The following is a 17,013-nucleotide window of genomic DNA, read 5'->3' on the forward strand; positions in this document are numbered from 1 at the left end:
CCTAAAAATACAGTAATTAGCTCTGCAAACATTCAGTACAACCTGTTTAGTTACCAGAATGGAACTTGGCTGCTCTTTGCAATTTACAAGCTTTGGAGCCATGGATTCTAAAATCTATTCTCTGACATCACGCAAAATATTAGCTGGAGGTGCATACATAACATCTCAGCTTGACTAACTACTTTGAAACTGAATGTCACAGTGCAAGAGAGTGGTGTCTAATGTCACACTAGAGAGCTGGTCTCCCTTGAACTACTCATGAGTATAGGTTACCCAAATTAAAGACTGCCACAGCTAACCAGGGAGGTGGCACTGCAAGGTTTGTTTGGTAACTACTAACTGCATTTTTTTTGTAGGGTTATATGCAAAAGGCAATTTGATAAAAAGGTTAATATGGTAAGCATTTCCCTACCCCCATTATACAAAAAGCCACAAAAGGAAATACTGACTTGCAATTAGCGCTTCTCTTCTCCAGATTCGCTGTGATACTCTGCAACATACAGGCTTTTGTCAATACTGGTGGGTATGGGCTTGATCTCTGTTCCCAACTGCTCTTCAATACTTTTAAGGTTAAATCTGTCATCATATGTAATAAGGTTTATGGCGAGGCCAAGGTGGCCAAAGCGACCTGTTAGAGAAAAAAAAGAAAGAAAAGTTCAGCTTGTGCAAGACCAATCATTTCTCTCTGCAAGTCACATATGGCATACTTTGTTATACTGTCATAAAACAGTTACAATGTGGAGAAAAACAGCTTAGAAGAGTCTAACCCTATACTATGTTACAAAAGGCCATAAACCGCATTAAGAATTGTGGTAAAATGACTACATGAACAATTTCTCCATTGTGAAAGTCCAATTTTTAGTGCGGAATCTTCATACATAACGGAACACCTTTCCTGCCCTACTAAAAACTGATTGGATGGAATTTGTGATGAAGGGAATACGGTCCAATAGGTTTAAAGGGGTTTGGAACTGGCAATTGAAAACTCTTGCACCTATTGCCAAAGTACTTAATGTCAGTTTGCCACAATTTATTTTTTTTAAATTAGAAACATTTTGTCCAGTGCCTGTATACCGTGCCTTACAGATAGCCCTCTTCTTACAGCCCACTCCCACGCGCTGGCTCCGTTCGTAGAGCTGTGTTGTCACGGCACTGACACATCATTTGGAAATGGACCCAAACTGTGCAGCTTTGCGCTGGCTCAATATACTGATGTCACTGCATGACAGCGGTATCAGGCCAATGGAAAGCTATTTCTGAATGACACGTCTCCTCGAGGGAGGAGTGAGCTGTAAGGAGAAAAGCTTCCTGCAATGCGGCACCTTCCAATATAAAAGTATGGACATGGGACACACAGTAGATACCAAAACAACCCTCTAACACTGCAGGAGAACAATTTTCCTGGCAAAGGTGACATTCCTATTCAATAGTGCAACTAGGAGCTAGAGATGTGTAGTGTTGCAGAGACAGATTGCTAGCATATTGGAATGTTTACCTGATCTGCCTATGCGATGTAGATAGGTCTCTGCCAGCTTTGGAAAGTCAAAGTTTATCACCACATTCACAGCTTGGATATCAATACCACGGGTAAACAAATCTGACAAAAAAGACGACAAAATACAATTGATTAAACCACAGGTTATTTCCCTATTAAAATACCACAGCAATTTTCACATCATATGCTCCTCCCATTCAATTCACTAATAACGGTTTTGTTTTTTCTTGTAGTAGCAATAAACACTTACCAGTGCAAACAAGATTTCGGCATAAGCCATTTCTGAAATCGTGGAAAACTCTATTCCTGTGCTCCTGTAAGACAAAGTATAATTCATTTTCAAGCAATGCGTGCTTCACCATAGGTAGACATGACCCAATTATGAAGAGCACTGAGCAAAAAACTAACCTCCCAACACTATGCCGTTAGGAGGCTGGAGGTTACGGATACCATTGTTGACCTCCCCCCCCCCCCCCCCCCCCCATCCCTGTGAAAATCACCATGTCTGCACTTCACAGAAACTGGCCTCGGACGCAATGCATTCTGAGAGCTGTAGTCCGTACATCTCCCTGGCAGGAGATGTACGCGCATCTGTGAACCACAGTTCCCAGGAATGCATTGCATCTGGGAGCAACCTTCCAAGGAGAATTCTATGAGATGGGGACTTTTTACAGGGATGGGAAGGATATAATATGGCTTCCCCCCCCCCCCCCCCCCGGGTCATGAACTTTCCTTTTGGTGCTCAGTGCCTTTTAAGGCCCCCCCCCCCATGTGCTTGCACTTGAGCATACTGATCGCTGTGCGCAACACAAACTGCCATTCAGCCCATGTCCAGTAAAAGGAAGTGCTTGTGCTTGAAAGCGCACGAGTGCTCCTTTTCACGCATCTGAACTTGGCACGCAGAGTTTGTGGACTCGCACAGTAAAAGTGCACCTGTTCCTGTGTACAGGGCATGTGCGTTTTATGAACCTGCACACGTCCAGTGCCATCACAGCATGGTCATTTTCGGGTGACTGGTTGGCAGTCATTCAACCAACTGCAGGGCTGGCAGTCATTCAACCAACTGCAGCCAGAACAGGAAGACACTGGAACACAGACACCCACAACTCAAATTCATAAAACCGGCCTCATCCATCAATTTTATTTCTGTATTCTGTTAAGGGACCCTTTAATCCACTATTACATCATAAATGGATTTTAAAGCAGCCAGACAACGCAAGGACTGCACGATGAACAACTTATGTGCTACAAACCTGTCTCATCTTCGCGTGAATATAGAAGCAGGAATAGCCCAGCTGAGATATTTTCTTGGCCAACAGCTCCACTCGCTGAGATGAGTTGCAAAAAATTATTGACTGGTTTATCTGGAGCTGTAAGAAGACATTAAAGCAATGCTTATTTACATATTACTGTCGGTATCTAAAACAATGTCAAAATGTATTGAACAGCATGATTAAGATCATATTGAAACTAGTATATAAGATGCTTTGAATACAATACCACACTTCCTTACTTTATCCTATATGCTAAAAATGATACAGATAATATTTGTGTAAATTCAAATTATGGAAATTGTGTGGAGTGGGTGTGTTCTCTGTGTCCTGTCAGAGGCCCTTGGCAATTGTGCAGGTTGCCCATTATGTAGGAGCCATCCCTAAATTTCCCTGTCCTGCGTCTACGTATTAGTACTTCGCCCTGTCAGTTGGGTGCAAGGCGAGCATCACCGGTCAGCATTAACCACTTCAGGACCACAGGCTCCTCATATGTATCTCCCCCCCCCCCCCCCCCCCCCCCCCCCAGTGAGCAGGCGATTTATTTACAGTTAAGTCCTCTGCAGCTTTAACTGCTAGCTGCAGGGCGTTACAATACAGCACAGATATGAACCACCACCCTTTTCTGCCCACCAACAGATTTCTGTTGGTGGGTTTTGATCGCTGCTGCTTTTTTTTTAATTTATAGGTCATTTAATTTTTTATAAAAAAAAGTATTTATCCCTCCCCCCGACAGCCAATCACAGCAATCAGCTCTCATAGGCATCAGCCTATGAGAGCCAATCGCTCTGAGCCTCCCAAGGCGACAGCCAGATCGCAACGCTACACAATGTAAATAGACGACAGCTTCGCCATCTAACAGCGGTGATCACTGCTGGCAGACTTGACTGAGCAAAACCCCGTCATTCAAGCGGGGATGCGCGGGGATCAGCACACGAGATTGCCTGCAAACCATTCCCTCAGGACTTGACACCAATTGGCGTTGCACGGTCCTGGGGGAGCCACCTTGCGACCACCAATTGGCATTAGGCGGTCGTGATGTTAATACTATTCCCCCTCCGTGTCGTAGGAACTGAGCGGGGCGCGGACTATAGCATTCCAGCTATAGCCACGTAGTCATCTGGCGCTATGCACCTCCATGCGTGCGCCCAGATTACCAGCTTTGCTGTCCCATTCGACCCAGTTATATTTTTCTGCCTCCCAGGTGAAAATTTTAGGGGGTGAGAACACAGAATGTAGTGATGTGCTGCTTCCCAGGGCATCTCATTGTATGAGTAACACTTGAGCAAGATGTTAGGAATACTGGTCTGGGACAAAAAGTGAACAGAGATGCATTACAACTAAATATAGGATGGACTCTAGGGTTCATTTCCACAAGCTACAGATGTGCAGTAGTTTCCCCACCTGCGAGCAGCGCTGGGAAACTGCATACTGCAGATTTATGCAGCACACAGAAATTCTAAGCCATGCATGGCACGGTTTAACCTTCCTGGCGGTAAGCCCTATGCCGCGCAGGATGACATATCTGCCCCTGGTGGGGCGATTTGCCCCATTTAAAGTGCTGTGCGCGCAGCTAGCACTTTGCTAGCCGCGCACACAGCTTGATCGCCACCGCTCTGTGGCGATCGCCCGCACGCAGCAGCGAAAGAGGCCCCCCCCCCCCCGCTAGAGCCCTGCGCTGCCCGGACCAATGAATTCCAGGCCGTGCCATGGGCTGGATCGGAGGTGTCTGATGTCAGGACGTCGGCTGACGTCAATGACGTCATTCCGATCGTCGCCATGGCGACAGGAGAACCCAAACAGGGGAACGAGTTATGTATGTATGTTTGCTATTGATGCCGGCGACGATCGCACTAGAGGGACACACGCGCCCTCTAGTGGTGTTTCATGTAGCTACCACTCTGGTAGCTTTACATGAAACAAAAACAAAAATTAAAAAAAAAAATGGATTTCTGCCTATTTGGCAGAAAAAATAAACCGCCAGGAAGGTTAAGCAATCTGGAATGCGGCTACGCAGCAGAACGGGAAAAAAAGTCCTAAGACTAGCTGAAACCGCAAATGGATTTTTAGTGGAAGGTAAGATCACGCTCAAGGACATTTGGGAAGAATAAAAAAAAAAAAAAAAAAAAAAAAAAAAAACACCTTTACAAAGCTGACACTTACCCTTGAGAAAAGCGTATTAAGGCAATGAACCTTTTGCCTTTCTGTCACATAGGCATAATATTGTGTAACTCCCTTCAGCGTTAACTCCTCCATTAAGTTAATCTCATATGGTTTTTGCAAATGGGAGGACTAGATAAAGAAATTATACAACGTTAGAAACCCGAAGACGCAAGATACACATACAGGTAATATATAAAGTTTTCCATAGTTCAGGTTATTAAAATGCCACAGACGTCCTCACTCTACTAGTTGTCTGAAAGCTGACAAGTCACATGTAGAAACTAAGGCTCCTTTTACACCTGATCCGCTGCATTTGCATTAGTGCACGTCGGTACACTTTTCTTGCATCCGGGGAAAAAAAAAAAAAAAAAAGTACAGATTCCAGCATGTGGGGATTGTAACAAATAGATTTTCGATTACATTTCAGGAAAACCGCGCACTAACGCGTACCAACGCGCATTAACGCAAACACATGCCCAATGCAGTGGATCAGGTGTAAAAGGAGCCTAAGCATTAATTTCTTTCAATGATATTTGCATTTTTTGATAAACCTCAAACCACATTAAAGTGAAACCTTCAAAGGAAAATAAACCGATGCGATAATTCTATTCTCATGCTACTACTAAAAATTACTATTTATCCCACAGTTTTGTTATGTTTTACGCTATGTTTAAAGCGGATCCGAGATGAAAGACTAACTAACAAGTAACTTGTCTATATATCTTATCTAAAGTTTAGATAGTTTACACAGCAAATCTGGCTGCAAACAGCTTCAACAGTTTAAGATTATTTATTCCTGTGATACAATGAGAGCAGCCATGTTCTGTTTGTCATTACACAGGTAATCTGCAACTGCCATCTCCACCCCTTATGCTGGGCATACATGGTGCGTTTTTTATTATCAATCGAGCCGCTGATGACTCGACTGATAACATCCGACGTGTCCGATAACCCGCCAAATCGATTCCGCGCTCGATACCGGCGGGCGGAACAATGGGAGAAGACTATCGGAAGATTAGAAGTGCCCGCGGGGACGAGCGGGAATCGATGCAGGCGCCCGCAGGGACGCGTCGTATCGAGCCAGTGGCTCGATTCCGGTGCATAAACGCACAGTGTTTCCCTAGCATTAGCCTGTGAAAAATTCACTCCCCTTCCCCTCTGCGTCTGAAACCTTTTGCTAGAAACCTCTTCCTCCTGCCCAGACTGAGCTCCCATAAGGCCTTACTACATGGGTCTGAGTGCCTTGGCATTTTGGAGAAGCTGTGAGCGAGGCTTGTTTAGTTTATAGGGAATTAGAGTATTAAAAACAAAAAAACTAAAAGTATTTGGCTTGAGGAATGCCCTATAACCTATATGTAAGGAAGACAATTATGCAACGTATAAAAGTTCATCTCGGAGCCACTTCAACATCTTTAGGACCACAGGCTAACACCCACCTAGTGACAGGCGATTTTTTAAAAAAATGTTTGCACATTCAGCACACTGCAGCTTTTAACAGTTTATTACTCAGCCATACAATTTAGCACCCAAAATGAATGTTATCTCCTTTTCTGCCCACCAGCAGAGCTTTCTGTTGGTGGGATTGGGATCTGATTGCTGTTATGATGTTTGTTAAAACATTCTATTGTTTAATAAGAATGTCAGTTTTAAAAAAAAATTGCGCCCCCTAACAGCCTGCCAGCTCTGATCGCGACTGGCAGGCTGTCGGCGGTCATCTCCCAGTTCCTCCTGCAGGGAGCGCGTGCAAGTGCTTGTTCCCAGCTAATCTCACGCATAACGAGATGACGCACCTGTGAGTGATGGAGGAACAAGGGAGCCACTCTGCGGCCCCCATCCTGCATTAGGCGGTCGCAGTGGTTAAAAATGTAAACGGTAGATTTGTTTTGACTCAGCTCAATGAAACCATGTCTGTCTCAGAGTGCTAAAATATATGAACTATTGACATTATCTAACCACTCTTCTCAGAAGCCCAGTTCTCTGCCAGGAAAGTATTTTATGGCTGTAATTCCTTATCAGTGAGGGACGCTATATTCTAACTGGGTCCCGACTGGAGAAAAACTGTCAGATGCATAGCCGAATATTAACTTTTAGGCAGAAAACGAAAAGCAACAGCATATTTGTGTGCTAGGTACACTGTACATTTCTATTGTGTCACATGTCACAAGGTTCCCTTTAATTAAATACATACATATAATGTATTAGATGCCTGCTAATTTCAATTCTCCAGATAAACTACTTTAAAAGACTTGGGGATTATTTCCACTGGGAGCTGCAGCCATCTGCAATTTGGCTGTGGCTCCTGTCTATGCACGGCTACATTGATTCAGCTGCGTGCTGCAAAAATCTTAAGCATGCTATCAGATTTCACAATGAAGTGTGATCTGGACGCAGGCCAGTTAATAGGCAGCATTTCTCTGTGCAGCTTGCATGCAGGGAAACATTGCAGATTTAGCCCAGATTCAAGCATAGTGGAAATAGGCCCTAAAGATTGACCATACACTGGTCAATGTGGCCAACAGAGATCCCTCAAATCTGATCAAAGAGGAATCTGATAAATCTCTCCACTGTACAGAGATTGTCACTAGATATCAGCATAAGGGCTTTTTTTACACTGCGCGCAATTTTGCTGTGATGCGATTTTAGTCCTGCATGCTATGTTTTTTCCTTGTGTTCCTAGCATCCAGTGAAAATTGCATTGGGATTGGATTCGCAGTGCAAAAAAGAAGACCGAGTCTGAAAATTAGTATGCACTCCCTGTCTGGTCCCCAGTCACCCCCAGAGTGAAGGGGCAGCGGAACTTACAATCACCTGTCCACCTCCCCACTGCTGGGTGCTCCTCCCTGTGTCTTCTTTCCCGGGCATCTGTGTACTGAAACACATGCCAGAGACATGGGTGCACCGTGGCGCTTGCCTTACTTCTAGAGCATCTGATTCGAAACAGGTGCCCGGAAGAGAGCCTGGCGTGGAGAGAAGGACGCAGGAGAAAGCGCCGGTAGACAGGTAAGGACAGGCTGGTGTTTTAAAGGCAATTTTTCATGCAATTAAAAGTTCACTTCAAAAGTATAGCTAAACGGTTAGCAAAATTATGGCTAAACAGTTGGTAAAAGACTTCTGAGAGAGCGCCTATGAAGAGACACTCAGAGTTTGAATGTTCTGAATTGCATGCATTTCCTCTAGGTGCTCAAGGTAGCTAGCAAGCTCCCAACAGCATTGATTCTAGACTAGGCATGGGCAAACTCGGCCCTCCAGCTGTTACGGAACTACAAGTCCCACAATGCATTGCAGGAGTCTGACAGCCAGAGTCATAATTTAAAGGCAAATGTATTGTGGGACTTGTAGTTCCGTAACAGCTGAGGGCAGAGTTTGCCCATGCCTGTTCTATCTAGACTATGGTAAGGATATTTAATATAATAAGTATACAAATTTAGAGTCTCACTGAGGGACAGTTTGTCATGTGAAAGGTTGTTTTGTGTGCGGATCCCCTTTTTTGATTCTTTAACAGACTTCTTAAGGAGCAATTAAGGTTTATTGTCCCAATGGACACGTATACAATTATGATTCGTCCAATGCAATGATCATTATGAGGCCAGATAGGTCACCTTTGTCAAGGCACAAAGAAAGCAAAGGGGACCTATCTGACCCCGAAATGATCGTTGTATTAGACAAATAATTGTAGGTGTGCGCATTGGAACAATAAACTTCATTGTTCCTTAAAGGAGTTATCAGGCAAAGTTCGTAAAATTAGATTTACTCACCTGGGGCTTTCTCCAGCCCCTTGCAACAGACTGTCCCACGCCGACCACTCCACGCTGCTCTCCGTGATCGGTATTCTGCGCCTGCGCAGTTCGCCACGGCCCATGTGGCCATGATGGGCCACGGCGATTTGCGCAGCCGCAGTAAGGCAGACCCCGTGAATACCGATCACGGAGCCCGGGAGAGCGGCGGAGAGTGGAGTGGCCAGCGTTGGACAGCCGGCTGCAAGGGGCTGGAGAAAGCCCCAGGTGAGTAAAGCTCATTTTATGAACCTTGCCTGATAACTCCTTTAAAGGGAAGGTTCAGGGGAGAGAAATTGTACCAGCATTATATAAATGGTTTAAAAGTGGATTGGAACATACGTTACAGGACTTTTGTACCCATTTGGTACATGAGTATTACAGTTACCACCCCTTTTTTTTCCTAACAAAACCATTACCTGGCTGATCCCCAGTATGATTGTAGAAGAGTGCAGAATAGTAGGAAGTTATGTGCAGCTCACTCATGTCGTCCTTCCCAGTGACGAATCACTATGGCAACTGCTGATGCATCAAAGACCCGAAACAGATCAGCTTTCCACTGGTCCCAACCCACTGTCATTCACTGACATCAGCAGGTTTGGGGCAGTGGAAAGCTGTGCAGATCAGCCCATTTATGAGCGACGCGTCAGCCGTTGCTACGGTGGGGAATCACTAGGAAAGTGTGGGGAGGAGTAGGAGCGTGCACCTTAAGAACGTCCTACAAAGCAGTCACTGCTACAATCACACCTAATAGGTACAAGGGTTTTGTAAAGTGAATTCCAACCCACCCCCTTTATTAGATCATTCAAGTATAGTAGTTCATTCCTTACCATAAACTTCTGTACACTAAGAGGAAAAGTGGCTGAATAAAGGAGAATCTGTCTGTTTTTAGGTAACGTAGAAATTATATCCTCCATTATCTGGACAAAATCTTGAGAAAGCAACTTGTCAGCCTAAACGAAAAAACAAAAACAAATGAATGCTGAGGTCCTGACAAATTCAGTAAGCTATAAAAACAAAAAATTTAGCATTTATGTGATTATTAGACACATGGTAAATATTGTTTTGAGTGTCCCAGTGGAGGGGCTTCTGAAGATCGGGGAAGACTTTTCATCCCAACAATCTACCATATATACACTAGACTACAAGTCTAGAAATGTAGGTCTGACTCACTAAATAAAAGTATGAGGTAGAATTATACAAGAGTCACAAGCAACAGTGAGCAGACTACTATTTGTGACATTACCATTTGCAGTAATTTACCCAGTGGCAAATGTCACTTCCTTGCTAAAGGGAATGCCAACGACAGGTCTGAAAGTCCTGGCCACAACCTTTTACAGGGGAAGAGGCAGAGGGGGAAATACTGGGCTGGAGGGAGGGGAGGGGGGGTTTGGGGGAGTGAATAATTGCTGCACTTGGGGGCACGGAGGCGTTATTGGTTGCAATACTAAACCCTCCTGGTCCCCAAGTGCAGCTGTTCATTCTTCCTGGTCCCCAAGAGCAACTAATAACTTGCTGGGTAGACTTATACTTGAATCAATAAAAAATTCCTGCTAAGAGTGTCAAATATTGGGGTCAACTTATATTCAAGGCTATACGGTAACTATTTCCCAACTACTGGTACCCTTTTTAAGGAAAGATGCAAATTTAAAAAAATTACCTCATCCAAAACAATCATCTGAATATGGTCTACTTTAGCCACGCCTTTTTTGATGAGGTCCAAAATCCTCCCAGGAGTTGCTATCACCACGTGAACTGCAAATCAAACAGAAGGTAAATCTACTTTGCTTACCAATTTTTTTAATGGAAATAGCCAATTTCAGCTAGGCAAGCTCTACTTAGCTGGGGGCTTCCTCCAGCCCTTTTTGCACAGAACACGCTAGCCCACATGCAAGTGATTGACAGCGGCGCAGTGCAGGACGACCTTGTGAGGCCGGCTTCTGCACCGGCGGGGACCCCGGGCCGGCGGCTGGGAGCGGAGCTGCGCCGAGGAACAGGTTGGCCGCAAAGGGCTGGAGGAAGCCCCGTGTAAGTAGAGCTTACCCAGCTTACATTGGCTGATATTTCCTTTAACAGTTGAAATTTATTTTGAATGGCACTACAAAAAAAAAAAAACAAAAAAAAAACAGTACACAGCCTACCCAGTGATTGGGCACAGCTGCATCTTAAGTTTTACATATTTCCTGGGGCTAGAGTGAAACAAAGGTTTGTTTAGACCTAGCTTAAAGTGGACCCAAATTAAAAATATAAGATTTCAGAAATAAAATCCATTTTCTAAATTATAGCAGCCTTTTTTAGCTGCATGATGACAAATAAAATATTTTACATTTATTGGAGGAACAATACCATACCATAACATTTGTAAAGCGCTTTTCTCCCATAGGACTCAAAGCGCATACCCCTCCCTTCCATATTGCCGGGGCAGAATCTGGCAGACTGGTGGAGTAGGAGGTGTCCGGCAAAGGAGGAATTGCTAATGGCTGCCACCTGTATAACCTTTGTTATGAAAAGAGAAGGGTGAAAAGCATGCACTGAAATGCTCATAGGCTTGAAGGAGTGTTTATCTTGTGTCAGAGTGGTGCAACTAAATATTTTGAACTAAAAAAATGTTTGGTTTGGGTCCGCTTTAAGGGAAAGCCGCATACTGTTGTAGCCCCAAGTATGGGCATCATTGTAAAGGTGCAGCTAGATCTATGCCTAACCAAAGTTTGGCAGACAGGCAGCCAAGCAGCTAATTTGTGTACTGCAACTTTGGAGTCAGTGTCAATGATTAAAAGTTATTTTATCTGGTAAACACGTAATAAGCCCACATGCAAGTGATTGACAGCGGCGCAGTGCTAACCAGACACTCCAAAAGTTAAAAAAAAAAATCACTTACTTTTATTCTCCATAAACCATTCCCTAGTTTCCCTGGCTCTTATTTGGTACATCTACTGCACAAAGGAAGTTGCAGGGCATGCTGGGTTTTCCCTTTACTTTCCCCCCAGAAAGAACTAATGCAGCCTGATTGGTTGAAGCCTCTTTCCCTCCCGTTTTCCCCTCCCACACCTCTGTTCCTCTCTAACTGGCCAATATTTCTCATGCTGAGACAATGCACTTTCTACTGCAGAGCTGGGTGGAACTTTCTGAAAAATAGGAGGAGGGCTGAATGATAGAGCAAGGGAGAAAATGTCAGGATTGGCTTCAAGATACAGTCAAATGGAAAATCCTTAGAAGGGTTTTCGCTTTTTACTATAGAAAAATCACCAAAATCAAAATGTGAACAATGCAATACATTTGTAAGTAGAGCAAGTATTTATAGTTTGTGTGTGCATGTGTGTGTTCTGAGATAGTATGGCTGACCGCTCTTAGTCATTTTGCCACAGCTTGGGATATATGCTACGGAGTCGCTGTTCATTTGATAGACCCATTTATGATTGGGCTTTCCTCTGCTTTGCAATGCACCCCAACAATGTTCCCACACCCATGACAGCTGGGATGGTGCTCTTTGGCTTGCAAGCATCACTATTTATTGGTTATAGACATACAGATGAATGTTTGAATCATAAGAGGACATATCTGCATATAACAGGTCTTAAAATACACATGTTCACTCCAGTAACTTCTTGCCCATCATATGCCAATTACCTAAAGGTTTCACATTTTGGGGGATTTTAATAGCTGTTTAAAGGGAGTGTTAAAATGTAAATGTGATAATTTGTGATATTGTCAATAAGTGAAACATCCAATGAACAATACTGGCTTAAATTACTTCACCTTGCACAAAGCAAATGTCTTGGAAGGGCAACTGAAGTGAGAGAGATGGAGGCTGCCATATTCATTTACTGTTAATACCGGTTGCCTGGCTATTCTGCTGATCCACTGCCTCTAATACTTTTAGCCATAGCCCCTGAACAAGCATGCAACAGATCAGGTGTTTGACATTGTCAGATCTGTCAAAATTAGCTGCATGCTTGTTTCTGGTGTGAAAGACTATTGTAGCCAAATAGATCAGCAGGACAGCCGGGCAACTGGTATTGTTTAAATGGAGATAAATATGGCAGCCACTTTATCACTCACTTCAGCTCCCCTTTAAGTTGCTGGATAATGTACTGGCTAAGGGCTCTGCCTCTGACACAGGAGATCAGGGTTTGAATCTCTTCCTGTTCAGTAAGTCAGCACCTATTCAATGAAGATACCTTGGGCAAGACTCCCTTAACACTGCTACTGTCTACAGAGCGCACCATAGTGGCTGCAGCTCTGGCACTTTGAGCCCAACGGGGGAAAAGCACAATATAAAATGTTCGGTCTAGTCTTAAAGGGAAGGTTCAGGGACTAACTAAAAAAAAAAAAAAAAATCCATTTCCACTTACCGGGGGCTTCCTCCAGCCCGTGGCAGGCAGGAGGTGCCCTCGGCGCCGCTCCGCAGGCTCCCGGTGGTCTCCGGTGGCCGACCCGGCCAGGCTCTTCTGCGCTCCAAGGCCCGGCACTTCTGCGTCCCACGCCGGCGCGCTGACGTCCTCCGGGCTGTACTGCGCAGGCTCAGAACCAGGCTCAGTCGGCCACCGGGAGCCTGCGGAGCGGCGCCGAGGGCACCTCCTGCCTGCCACGGGCTGGAGGAAGCCCCAGGTAAGTGGAAATGGATTTTTATTTTTTTTAGTTAGTCCCTGAACCTTCCCTTTAAACAACCTGGTGGCGGCATGGAACACAAGATACTAACCTAGGAAGAGGGAATCTTCCTGCATCCTTGCCCCATCTACGCTCACCAGGACCTTTAGGATGTTCATGACCGAGCACCGCTTTGTGCATGAACACAACTGTCCCTCTATCTACAAGTATCTATTTTTTTTTGCCCAATCCACCTCAGGTACACTTTAAAAGATATGTCACAATTCATAATTCCCCCCCCCCCCCCCCCCCCCGTGTAGAACTGAGAACCATAATCAATGATACTTACTACTCCTTCAAACATTTTGTACCATGGGCTGTGGAGAGCAGTGATGGAAAAATGTTAAGGCTACAAATCCCATGTATGGTTTTTCCCAAACATGCATAGTCAGACAATAAAATTACATATGTATCTGGAAACTAAGCTTTGATAAAACCTCTGACTAAAAAAAGGTGCGTTTTGCTCTTAGAAGCAACACAAACACTAGCTGTATAAAAGTATAACCACGAGGGCTTCATTATAAAAAAAAGAAACACCTACCTGTGTCATCCAGTCTCATAATATCGTCTCTTAAATTGGTGCCTCCCGTCGTTGCCATGACCTTAACACCTCCAAGGTGCTTGCTAACTTGGATGCAGATCTGACTGACCTGGAGTGCAAGCTCTCGAGTGGGTACAATCACCATTGCTGTAAATATAAAAAGGTATCAGAAGACGTACTGTAATCCAGCAGTGCTCAACATTCAATGGTTCACCGACATGCAATGATATTTGTTGCTTAAAGAGACTAACTTTAAAAAAAAAAAAGTTTCCCTGGGTGGTACTCCCCTCTGTAGAGGGAAGCCTCCGGCTCCTATCGAGGCTTCCCCTGTCTTGTGTCCCACGGAGGTCTCGCTGCAGCACACGGTACGCACAGCCAACAAAGTCAGGCTGTGCAAGATTTACCTTTTCTGGGTCCAACGGAGGTGCTGATGCTGCTCTCCACTCGGAAATAGCCGATCTCTGTTGGGTCCGCTCTACTGCGCAGGTGACTTGCGTCTGCGCAGTAGAGCGGACCGACAGAGATCCGCTATTTTCGAGCAAAGAGCCACTACTATGTCTGCGCTGGAGCTGGGAAGGTAAATATTTACATCCCCGCTGCTCGGAAGGGCCACAGCAAGACAGCCGTGGGACACAGGATGGGGAAGCCTCGATCGGATCCAGAGGCTTCCGTCTACCAAGGTGAGTACCCCCAGGGGAATGTTTTTGGTTACAGATTATTTTTAACACCGTCAGAACCAGACATTCTGGCCCCTTAAGGGCCATAGCAATCCCAGTGTTCTCCCCAGAGCCTTTTAACTGAGCCTTTTAACTGGGCGGAGCGCCCGGCTGGTGGTCAGTCCCCGCCCGGCTGCTGTGATCACTAATCATATTTGCCGTCCTCTGAGTCCTCCACACTCATCCAGCACAAGTGCGCAGTGGCTGTGGCATTGGAGCTGGCCGCTGTCACTCTGACACAATCTCCGCCCTCCTCCTCAGCTCCTAACATTACAAGCCAGACCGCGGGAGCTTTGAAGAGGTCGGGGCACACAGAGAAAGAGCCGAGAGAACGTGGGCTTACTGTATTCCCTCTGAGTCACTGATCTGCCCGAGTAGTGCAGAGTACGAGCTCTCCTGTCTTCCCATCATGCAGGAATTTTCTCAGCACGTGCTCCAGCCTCCCCCGATCAGAGCTCAGAGCACATAGAGACCAGCGTGGAGCAGCGCTCGTTCATGCCGGGGAGAGCAACAGCAGGGCAGATGGTTATCTGAAATCAGTAATGGTCCCCCAGCAAAGGAATCCTTGTGACTCAGCTGCCGTCTCTCAAGACAGGTATTAGAAAACTTTACAGCTACTACTGCTTCCCTTCCCCCACTGCTCTGCCGGACACTTTACATAGCTAGCTGTCCTGAACATCAGTCTGCAGACTTCCTGCATTAGTCTGTTTCTCACTCTCCCTCTTACACATTTCCCTCTGTCTCCCTCACACACTTTCTCCCTCTTTTTTTCTTTCCCCTTTCCCAGTTCTTTTCACACAAAGACTATCTCCCTCCCAGACTCACACCTATTCCTCTTCCCTTCAGTTTGCATTCACCTTTTTCTACTCAACCCCCCTCTGTCCTCTATATACTGTATTTCCTGTATACAGTATGTATGTCTGCTTACCAGTACTTGATTTTGTTTAAGGGTAGAAGCCACAGCAGAAACTCCCAAGCACTTTTATGTTCCTTTGTAGTGTATGTTGTTTAGCATAGACAAACAACAAGCATGTCTACATTGGGTTTACTACTACTGTGTCAGCCAAAATTATTGTGAGACTTTTTGAAGGAGATAAAACAGTCTGTGGGGATGTGTGGTTTTGGCCCTAAATTAGTCACCCTGTCCACAGCCCCTTTCTGGTATTAATCCGGCTTTTGGCAGCACTTTATCTGATTGCCCAGCAAAACAGCACCACTCAGTGCAAGATGCCTCTTTCTCCATTAGCATCATTTAGTGTAATCCTCTACCCAGTGGCTTAGCATGACTACCTCACCAGATAACAACCAGCGTGCTCCACCTACTCTTCTCCCCAGCAAGCAGCACCCAGCATGATCCTCCCTCTCCATTCTCACCTAGTAGTAGCAGACAGCATCACCCTCCTTACCCACCCATGGTGACCGTAAAGGGAACCAGAGAGGAAGGATAGGGAAAAATAGGAAAAGGTTTTATACATACCTGGGGCTTCCTCCAGCCCCATAAGCCTGGATCGCTCCCACGCCGCAATCCTCCGCTTCCTGTATCGCCGGTACCGGGCCCCGTCACTTCTGGCGGACGCGACCAATTGTCTGCATGCACAGGGGCTACCTCCATACCCTTACGCATGCAGCTGCTCAGTTTGCAGCTGCACGCGTAGGTATATGGAGGAGAGCCCCTGTGATGTGGACAATTGGCCGCGTCCGCTGGCCGACTTGCGGAAATGACGGGGCCCGGTACCGGCAGATCCAGGCAGCGGCGTGGGAGCGATCCAGGCTTATGGGGCTGGAGGAAGCCCCAGGTATGTATAAAACCTTTCCCCCAACGTCTCTGGTTCCCTTTAATTTCCCACCCGGCTACTTTTTCATGCCACCCGGCTGGAAAAAAATTCTGGGGAGAACACTGCAATCCTTTCCCCATTTTTACACAGATTGCTATGACTGGCTCAGTATTCACAAAGTCAGGAGCCAACCAGCATACATATAGCTCAGCTGTCACAAGGACAGCTGAGAGAGCAATAGTAATGCGAGCAAAGAATAGCGCGAGTACAGCAGTGAATAGCTGATATCTATCAGACAGACAGCCACCAGCAGGATGTAGAAAACTACGTTGGTCCAGAACAGGTTGAGAGTTCCTATCCAGTTGGTCATCTGTGTAGTCATTTCTCAAAGTAGAACCAATAAAGTAGTATGATTTAGGGGGGAGAGAGGGGGTGGAAAGAATTTTGTTTTTGTAATTGTTTAGATAAATGTACATATACTTTCCCTCAGATGGAAATATGACATCTCACAGCTCATGGGTTGGGAGTACCTGGCACGTCTGTGGACCATCAATGTTTTAGCACTGCTGGAAGCCATGAAACATTTGCTAAATTATATAGAAGGCACAAAGTTATTTTATTAGAACATGGAA

The 17,013-nt window shown here is 45.4% G+C and overlaps 1 protein-coding gene across 2 annotated transcripts in view; it reads right to left on the reverse strand.

Annotated features, from left to right (window-relative positions):
* Positions 1 to 17,013, reverse strand: part of DDX6 (DEAD-box helicase 6) — a 54,219-nt gene that overhangs the window by 4,659 nt on the left and 32,547 nt on the right. For both annotated transcript variants that reach the window (XM_068240821.1, XM_068240822.1), the window contains exons 6-13: positions 13,891 to 14,037; positions 10,363 to 10,457; positions 9,533 to 9,655; positions 4,930 to 5,058; positions 2,749 to 2,865; positions 1,746 to 1,809; positions 1,496 to 1,597; positions 450 to 628 (exon numbers count right to left, since the gene is read on the reverse strand). In XM_068240821.1, the coding sequence (XP_068096922.1) occupies positions 456 to 628; positions 1,496 to 1,597; positions 1,746 to 1,809; positions 2,749 to 2,865; positions 4,930 to 5,058; positions 9,533 to 9,655; positions 10,363 to 10,457; positions 13,891 to 14,037 (950 nt within the window). In that variant the 3' untranslated portion in view covers positions 450 to 455. The remainder of the gene's footprint in view (positions 1 to 449; positions 629 to 1,495; positions 1,598 to 1,745; positions 1,810 to 2,748; positions 2,866 to 4,929; positions 5,059 to 9,532; positions 9,656 to 10,362; positions 10,458 to 13,890; positions 14,038 to 17,013) is intronic.

The sequence above is a fragment of the Hyperolius riggenbachi genome, chromosome 6, assembly GCF_040937935.1.
Source record: "Hyperolius riggenbachi isolate aHypRig1 chromosome 6, aHypRig1.pri, whole genome shotgun sequence".
Taxonomy (NCBI): domain Eukaryota; kingdom Metazoa; phylum Chordata; class Amphibia; order Anura; family Hyperoliidae; genus Hyperolius; species Hyperolius riggenbachi.